At 53.0% G+C, this 9414-nt stretch overlaps 1 protein-coding gene across 1 annotated transcript; it reads right to left on the reverse strand.

Annotated features, from left to right (window-relative positions):
* Positions 1 to 315: 315 nt before the first annotated feature.
* Positions 316 to 6190, reverse strand: ASB16 (ankyrin repeat and SOCS box containing 16). The gene is made up of 5 exons (XM_004374309.1): positions 5813 to 6190; positions 3787 to 4054; positions 1518 to 2010; positions 1050 to 1163; positions 316 to 519 (listed from the first exon to the last, which is right to left on the reverse strand). The coding sequence occupies exons 1-5, from the start codon at positions 6111 to 6113 to the stop codon at positions 334 to 336; spliced, it is 1362 nt and encodes a 453-aa protein (XP_004374366.1). The 5' UTR covers positions 6114 to 6190; the 3' UTR covers positions 316 to 333.
* Positions 6191 to 9414: the final 3224 nt, after the last annotated feature.

Consider the following 9414-nt stretch of genomic DNA (forward strand, 5'->3'; position numbering starts at 1 on the left):
GTACACGGGTAGCAGGGGAAGAGGCAACAGGAATCACCAACTCCTGGCTGCAGACCTGGATGCAGGGGCCCTCCACTTAGCAGAGGAGGAGGAAGGTGGGCAAAGGCTGAGTCTGGGGATAGGCCAAGTCTGCAGACCTTCCCGTTGGAGAAAAGATCTGAAGCTCAGGGCAGGCTGGAGGTCAGCAGGTGACTCAGGGAACCAGCGGAGGAATGAGCTGGCCAGAGAACGCATTGGGAGGGCGGGAAAGCGCCAGAGAGACTGATCCTCTAGGGTTGGGGGTGGGGGCAGGTGGAGGGGGCAGAAGCTGTGGGCACAACCTGGCCGTGAGGCTCACTGGATGCATCCCTCCACACGCAGCAGCAGGTAGTCCCTGAGGCGTGGGGGCAGTGGGAGCTGGGTGGCAGCCTGGCGGCAACGGCCACCCAACTGAGCACGCACAGCCAGCCGGGCCAGGTGCTGCAGCCGCCTTGGCTGGTTCACCATGCACAGGGCCGAGCAGTAGAAGGCTTCGTGCTCCTAGGTCAGGAGTGAAACAGGGTTAGATGGCCCAGCACTTTTAACTCTTTGCCCTCCCACCTGGCGTGAGCCAGTAGCGGGGGGGTGGGGCCTGAGATTTTTGCAACATGCATCCACCTGGGTAACTGGTGCATCTCAAGACTCAGATTATGAGCCAGAGAGGTTCTACAGGGGTGATGGGGGCTGGGACCACACTGCAGGGCAGGGTCTTAGCTATGTCTGCACCCACCCTCACCCCAGAAAGGCTGACACAATGCCCGGTGTCACAGGTGACTGGACTGGTCAACGTCTGTGCTTGATGCAGATGAGAGAGGCTGGAGAGGGTTGTGGAATCAGAGGTCAGACTGAGCTGTTAGGGGGCTGGAGACTCTGGAACCCAGGGGATTCACTCCGCCCATCTTCCTGCAGCCCCACGGACCTCTTGCTCCCCCCAGGAAGCCCGTCCTGGAGGGATAGGCCTGTGGCTCATCTCTCTTCTCCAGATCCCCTGTAGGGCCCAGGAAAGAGCTCTGTACCTGGGGTGGTCATACCTGCCACAGTTCTGGAAGCACTGCCTCAACCCAGGTATCACAGGATGGAACACAAGGGTAGGCATTAAGCAGGACTTCCAGGGCCCGAGGGAAGGAGGCACACAGTTTCAGCATCTAGGAATCAAGAGAGGGTCTCAAGGCACCATGCCTGCCCCAACCAAGGGCAGACCCAAATCTAGCCTACCCCCCTCCCCCCCACCTCACACCCTAATTTGGGGGCTAAGGTCTGAGTCTCTCCTCATCCTTTTCCAAGCTTCACTCTACTCCAGCCTTCAAGTATGCTCCAGCCTCTTGGCCCCAGACAGTTTCCTTGGAGGTTCTTTCCTCCGGGGGACCTCCCTTCCCCCACAATACACATAGCACTCTGGACCTCCTCCCAAGATGGAGACAGACCTCTGGCAGCTGAGGGTGGGCTTTCAGTCCAAGTGTCTTGGACCTCTCTATTCCCAAGACAAGCTTTCCACCCACCTCAGGGCTCACAGTCTGGGCTCCGTAGTCCAAGAGCACTGCAAAGAGGACCTCAGGCTCCCAGTTGGGGGCGTCCTGGACGGCCTGTAGAGCGCAGTCCATGGGTGTGTGGCCCGCTCCATTGGGGACCTCAACGTGGGCCCCATGGCGCAGCAGCAGCTCGGCCAGGCCCCCGCAACCATTAGCACAGGCGTTGTGCAGTGGCGTGTGGCGCTTGCGGCCAGACACCCGAGCATCAGCACCGGCCTCCAGCAGCCGAAGCGCCACGGCTGCTTGCTGCCGGTCGCAGCCTGGGTCCTCGGCTGCCGCACATGCCGCATTTAGGGCGGTTTCGCCTTGGCTAGTGCGCAGGCCCACGTCAGCACCATGATTCAGGTAGAGGGTCACGTGCTCCTCTAGGCCGCGCGCAGCTGCCACGTGCAGGGGTGTAACCTCGCTCTCTTGCGCTGCCAGGTTCACTGTTGCTCCCGCCTCCAGCAGCAGTTTGGCACACCTAGGGGCAGGCGCAAGGCCCCAGGGCAAATCTTGAGGGTCCAAGGCCTGACCTGGGAACCCCTCAGCCTCCTTCTACAGGAAGCCTGCAGTCAGCCCCACCCCTTTTCTTCCCACCCCCTCGCATCGAGGGCCAGCCTGGTGTCTGTCATCAGAACCACAGAGGCCCACGACGGACAGCAGAGTTAGAAGGACCGTCGAAGTCACCAGGAGCACCTTGGGTTTTTCAGATGAAAAACTTCAGACCACAAAGGTCTCCGTGCAGCCAAGACACACAACAAGGTAGTGGCTGTGTCAGAATTAGAACTCACTGACCCGCACAGTCCCTCCCAGAGTCTAACCTAGCAACTCCAGAGGGGGAACCCCAAGGCCTGGTTCTGAGTCATTTGTCAGTGGTCTCCTAACATTTTGACGGTGCAGAACTTTGAAAACATATTAATATGTACTTTATGAAGCATGGAAAATTAAAGAGTATGAGCTACAAAGAATAATAAATAAAAAGAGACATTTTTCTTCCTGCCCCCAAAACTAGAAGACCATTCTTCTAGACCAGCCACACCCACTCAGGCAAGGGGAGGCCCTTGGGGACCCACCTACTCCACTTTCCCCCAAACAAAACTAAACAAACAAAACACAGGTTTGGGGAGCACATGGTTCACAGTCTTCTAGTTCCTGGAAAAATTATAGGTCTAAACACCGTTGCTGCAAATATGCATCATTATGCACTGCGGGGTAAACCACAGATGCAACAAACTAAATTAATAATGAGAAAATTAAACTAACAGTAATTTATAATTAAAAAGCCAGAAAGGCAGCCACTTGGAAACTCAGGAGCAACTCCCTCAACCCTGAGGAAGCCCTGATAAGCAGGTGTCCTTCCCCCAAATGGCCAGAATCCCAGCGCTCCTGCACTGCACAGGTTCAGTAGGTGCAGGTCCAGTAGATGCTTTGTTCAGTGGCCAACAGTTGGCAGCAGCCAGTCTTCCATAAATGACTGAATTTATTTTCTCAGTAAATTCTAATCATGGGCTAATTTTGGTTTCTGAATGCTAAATTTAAGTAACACTTTAAAACTCATTCAGTAGGGTTCTAGAAAGTGGCTGTTCTCACCTTCCTTAAAAGGATATAGAGTCTGTGGAAAGGTACATCACATGCACATAAGAGCCCAAGAAAGGGCTGGCAAATCTGGATCACTTCTAGGTCCATCACTGACCTAGCTGTAGCTGTGGACAGATCCCCAGCGGGTGGGCTGTGGAGTGTCTCCCAGGAATCGAGTCCTTACCACCGCCAGGTCTGTAGACCTAATTTGTGAGAGCGCAGATACCATCAAGCAGGGAGTTAACTTCAGAAAGTGGGAGAAGGAGATATGGGGCCTCATACTGAGGCTGGGAAACACCAGGATAGGTCTTTTTTGGTGCTCACCTCAAAACAGCTAGGAATTTGGCTACAGAAGATTCACAGGAAATAGGACGGTGCAGTTGGAACAGGGTTTTTCCAAAAAGCAGCTGGGCCTCTGCCTCCAGGGCCTAGCATATGTGACCTTGGACAAGTCCCTCAACTTTTCTGAGTCTCAGTTTTCTCATCCATAGCATGAGGCCTGTCTCCCCGGTTATTGCGGGAATACATGTATGTGAGGTGCTTCGGGACTACAGAGCTGCATATAGATGTTAAGTTCTCCCCTTCTCCTGGCCGTGTGAGTGGGACACACACACACACACGCACCCCACCCCCACCCCCCCACACACCTCCCCAACCATCTCATCCCCTGGGCACCTACTGCAAAGAATTGGGGGCTGTACAGAGGTGCAGGGGGGCAGTGCCCTCCTCGGACAGCACATTGGCCTTGGCGCCAAAGGTCAGCAGCAGCTGCACACAGTCAGACTGGGACCGGGCGCAGGCCTCGTGCAGGGCAGCCCAGCCCCCAGTGCGGGCATCCAGCTCAGCCCCCTGCCGGATCAGGTGGCGGGCGCAGTCGGTGTAGCCTCGGGCTGCAGCAATGGTGAGAGGTGACGTCTGCTTGGTCTTGGGGGTCATCACCCAGAACCCTGGAGAGAGCAGGCAGTGTTGGGATGGGGAGTGTGGCAGACCGGTGGGCAGGGCAGGGAGTGGGGATGCTGGTCTGTGGCCAGTGGCTAGCCTTTCCTCTGCAGTTTGCTGAGCGCAAACACTGTGCCAGGCCGTACCACAGAAAAGGGGTCCGAAAAGCCGTGCAATGGGAGGGTAAACTGGAATAGCCTTTTAGAACGCTTTGGCAATCTAACCATAGTGTGTGTGTCATAGGAAAAAAAAAATTAATTGCTCTTTAAAACCACAGAGAGCCAACGAAGAGGGGTAGATCCTTTAAGGAAACAGGGTCTTTGAGCTGCTAATAGAGTTGATGGCTCTTTTTGTTCACCTGGGCCCTCAGGCTTTGGGTGTGGAGGGAAGTTATTATACAGAGGAGGGCCTGGAGCCCAGCTTGTGAGTGGCCAAGGAGCAGAACTGGAGACGTTTGGAGATTGGAGTTTAAGCATACTCCTTGGGGTAATGGTGAGGGGTGGGAAGTGGGGAGAGAGTAGGAGGAGAGGGGAGAAAGAGCAGGGAGAGAGGCGGATCCATGTGACTGGTGTTATACCCCAAACCGTGGAAATAGTCAGGACTTGTTTAAAGGACATAGATGCCTAATGAAAACCAAACCCATTGCCATGATAGTGAATTGTAAATTGTTTGCATTGCAGCAAAGTAAATCCGGTCTTCCTAAATTTTGGGTAAAGCCTTGTTTTGTTTTGCTTTGTGTTTAGGTTTGAAATTAAGGAATAAGAGGTTGAGTTTCATTTGGGGGATGACTGACATACTGCAGGACAAGATCAGGATGCCAGGGGTGGGGTCACACCCAAACTGAACTGTTGGCAGCCAAGCAAGAATTTAGAGCCTGTAGTGACTGTGAGAGTCCCTGGGTGGTGTGAATGGTTAACGCTCTCAGTTGCTAACTGAAAGGTTGGAGGTTCGAGTCCACTCAGAGGCACCTCGGAAGAAAGGCTTAGTGATCTACTTCTGAAAAATCAGTCACTGAAAGCCCTATAGAGTACAGTTCTGCTCTGGCTACATGGAGTTGCCATGAGTCGAAATCGACTCCATGACAACTGGTTTAACTGGTTGGTGATTGTGAGACCATAAGTTCTTCCAAGGATTTTGAACCCCCAAATCCATGGCTGTGGTTCAGGCAATCTCCTATTGATCTAAAGAGCAGGGCTGCCTCAGTTGAGGTATTTGGTTTATATATAGAAACCTCTGGTTTCCTAAGGAAATCATCTGGCAAGTGCACAAAGATGTTTATCATATTGTTATTTAAAATAGTAAAAAAAAAAAGAACCCAGTCTACTTGGGGGTTAGTGAAATAAATCATGGCACATGCATACAGTAGAATTTATGCACCTATGTAAAATATTATGTGGGCTATATTTACTGAGATGGAAAGATGTTACATGAAAAATGCAGGTTATGTAACAGAAGGTGGAGTGTCTCATTCTATAAAAGAAAAATATTCATATGTGGATATCTGTATATATGCAGGAAAAATTTGTGTTAGAATATAACTGTGTTACTCTTAATAGGTGTGATTATTATTTTTATAGACAGAAAAAAACTCCTAATTCTGAAAAGACATAGAAACCACTAACTGACTCATCTCTGTTTAGGAAGGAGTAGAATGGGTGGTGGAGAGGGACAGTCCGGTCTATGGCTTGGAAGGGGGATGGCGCCTAGACTTTCCCCCTCCATTGCTCTCTCTCCCTCCTCTTCTGCCCCCACCTGGTGCTCCCTACCCTGTTCGGCTGACCAGGCCAGCTGGTTGCTCATGGTCTCCACAATCATGTTGGCAGCCTCTTCATCTTGGAACAGGGCTTGGACCTGCTGTAGGTCACCGGAGAACAGGGCATTGTGGACAGCTGGGTCACGGCAGGAACGGCGAGGCCTAGTGAGTCGGGCTCGGGGGCTGGGGGGGCACCTGCGGCTCCGGCACTGGTGGGCGACAGCCCGCCGCCTGTCCTCCCACTCCAGCCACTCTTGCTGTAGGCGGAGAGAGCGCAGCGTGGAGGAGGTGAAGGGGAAGGTCTCCCTCGCCATGGGGAGGGGCACAGGTATCTGGGCAGGGACACCTGGGCAGAGCCAGGTTCCCTAGGCCCAGCTACCACCCTTGTTCTGAGGAGCCACCCTGCCCCCTCACGCATGAGCCAGAGAGAGGAGCAGCTGAGGCTATAAATAGGCCCCTCTGCTGCTCCGGTAAACAGTTTGCCCAGAGTCATGATCCTGGTGCAGAGGTGCTGGGCCAACCCCCAGCCCAGGGCTAGGGCCAGCCTCTGTCTCTGCTAATACCCTCTGATTTGGCACCGGGCCCTCAGCTGAGGCCACCCCTGGACCCCAGAGTCCCCATCCTTCTACTTCTGTTGGAGGAGTATGTCTTGGTTGGCAAGGTGAGTGAAACAGTCATTCAGGGAGATAGGCAGGCCAAGGAAGAAGAGGCAGGGTCCTCCCACCGCTCTGGTGTTGGCTCACTCCAAGGGGAGAGGGCAGACCTCAGCCCAGGAAGTAAGGGAGGTAGAGAACAACTTCTCCAGGCATCCGTAGTAATATGTACAAGAGCTTTACAATATTCAAATCACATTCACATTCATGTTCACTGGGGTGAACATACTTCCCAGCTTGCCCAGGAAATCAATAATTTGGCTTGGACAGTAAATTACATGGTAAGGCTGTCTCACAGTTCAACACCTTTGAGATGGGTGGTCTTATCCCTCTTTTACAGAAGAGGAACTCAAGGCTTAACATGGTCAAATGACTCACTCAAGATCACACAGCTTGTGAGGGGTGGAGCCAAAACTAGGACCCCAGTCAGCCTGACCCCATAGGTGGCGCTCTTCCCTCCAGCTGCTGTGGCCATGTAGCAAAGACCTTTGTGAAAGCCCCGCTCCCTCATCCCCACGTGGACAGCATGGTCTCTAGAAACTACACTCTCTGATTCTTGAAAAACATTTTTTTTTTTTAATTACCCACATCCCTGCCTGAGGAGGGCCAAGGGTTGACTTCACGACTCTGGGGTCTCTGACCAAAGGGGCTGTGAAGCCACAAACCCATTCACCCTTAGGAGAAAGCAGCTTTGCTTCCAGGAGCCTCTAGGGGGAGGAATGCGTCCATGAAACAGCACCTGGCTGGGCCTGGGAACAGTTTGTGTGGCTGCCAAGCTGCAGAAAGGGAGGGAGGGTCAGCCCTTTGCCCTCAGAGGTTCTCCTAACCCAGGACCTCAGTCAATGTGCGAGCAGCTGACCTCTCTGTCACTGCCACTCAGGGTCTGTCTGTCAAGCCCAAGCCCATCCAGCTACAGGTCTTAGCTGGTCTGCCTCCTACAGCAATTCACTTCCTCCTCTCCCTGGCCCTGCAGCAGCCCCCAGCTCAGCTCTTTTTGACTTCCTCTTCTCCCTGGGTCCTGGGTCCCCTCATACAAGTTCTAGCTCCTGCTCTAACATTTTCAGCTACCATAGGAAGTTCAGACCCTTGAAATTTCTAACCTGGATCAAGCCAGCCTCCTACCTGGTGTTCCTTCTTTGGGCTGCACCCCTCTCTGCTGCACTGGCCAGAATGATCTGTCTAAAACAGATCATTCTCTTGCTAGAAAATGTCCACTGACTTCCGACTCCTACCCTCTCCAGCTAAGCCCCAATTCCTCTGCTTGGCTTCACTTTACAAAACATTCTCATTACAGCTCCTCACCATTCCCTCTCAGGGCCCTTCCCTCGGCTTGGAATTCCCTTCTGACTTATTCCTCAAAGTCCATTTCAGAGGTAGCCTGCTCTGTGGAGACATCCCTACGGCAACCCCAGCCCCCAGCCCCACCCGCCCGCATGGTTCTGGCCACTTCCCAGTGTGTGCTCCTGAAGGACTTCCCGTGCACTTGGTAGAACACTTATCCCAGTGGGCTCCAGAGCAGGACCTGAATTTATTCAGTTGTGTTTCTGGTCCTGGCACATAGTAGGTTGGGATGTGGTATTTAGGAGCACTTGGCTCATAGCAGGCCAGCCTCTTACGTGTAGTGCATTGAATGAAGGGCCCTATTCTCTTCCAGAACAAACACCCATCTGCCCAGCAGCCTGGGCTTTTTCTGCCCTTACCCAGCTGATCTTCTACTCTCTGCCTGGCCCCAGCTTCCTGATGGTATTCCCGGGTGGGGGATCCCAGAGGTGGGATTAGATCACGCCCAGCAAGGGCTTGGGACTGTTATGGATTGAACTGTGTCCCCCTAAAATATGTGTTGTAAATCCTAACCTCTGTGCCTGTGGTTATAATCTGATTTGGGAATGGGTTGTCTTTGTTATGCTAATGAACAGTGTTTGTGTAGGGTGTGTCTTGAGTCAATCTCTTTTGTGATATAAAAGAGATTAAACAAGCTAGCAGAACAGAGATGGGGGAAGAGAGATGCCAAGCCACATGAAGACCGCCCAGGAGCAGAAGCTCAGAAGAGACAAGGACCTTCCTCCGCAGCCAACAGAGAAAGCCTTTCCCTAGAGCTAGCACCCTGAATTCAGACTTCTAGCCTCCTAAACTGTGAGAAAATAAATTTGTTTGTTAAAGCCACCCACTTGTGGTATTTGTTATAGCAGCACTAGATAACTAAGAGATTCTCAGAGAAAGGCACCTCTATAAATGCAGCTGTGATTAACCCTGTTGGAACCTATTCGGTGTTTTAATTGCCGTGCCAACGGCCTGACCGAGAACCCACAGCTGAGTTCCCAGGGTTGGGAGACTCGCAAGGCAGGGTGGGTATCCTCTTTCTCCCTGAGGCACACAATAGTCATGGCTTGTGGGCCCACGGCTATGCTGACCTCCCCAGCATCTATCCTGCCTCCCTGCCACACAGGCCTGAAGGTGCTGACTATAGCTTAGTCCCCAGAGCTAGTGTGTTCTGTCTGTCTCCTCATCCTTAATGTTAGCATCCTGAAGGCAAAAAAAGGCCTTTATTTCAATCCACCCATGGGCCCATAGGGAGCCCAGAAGTTCTGATGGAGGAACAGTGCCTGGCAATTAGGTGTCCAGCCTGTCTTCTGGGAGCTCAGAGCCTGTGGGGCCAAGAAGCATAGCACGAGAATGCAGGACGTGAAGCAGTTGGGGATCCGTCAGGACCATGAGCAGCAGATACCAGGGCTCAGGGAGTCCAGAGTGGGGAAGAGCACTGCAGGCCAGAGGCACCGGGTGGTTTAGGTGCAGGAAGACCACACGGAGTAGATGGCTGTGGCCCAGATCTAAGCCACATAGGCAGAGCTGGGGAGTTAGCAGGGGTGGAAGAAGAGTGGGAGAAAAGTGCATGGTCTACTTAGGCAAGAAGACCAAATGGCAGTGGGAAGGGACAAGGCTGCTGGTTGAGTTAGCCCCTTCT

Source organism: Trichechus manatus, unplaced genomic scaffold (assembly GCF_000243295.1).
Source record: "Trichechus manatus latirostris isolate Lorelei unplaced genomic scaffold, TriManLat1.0 scaffold00028, whole genome shotgun sequence".
Taxonomy (NCBI): domain Eukaryota; kingdom Metazoa; phylum Chordata; class Mammalia; order Sirenia; family Trichechidae; genus Trichechus; species Trichechus manatus.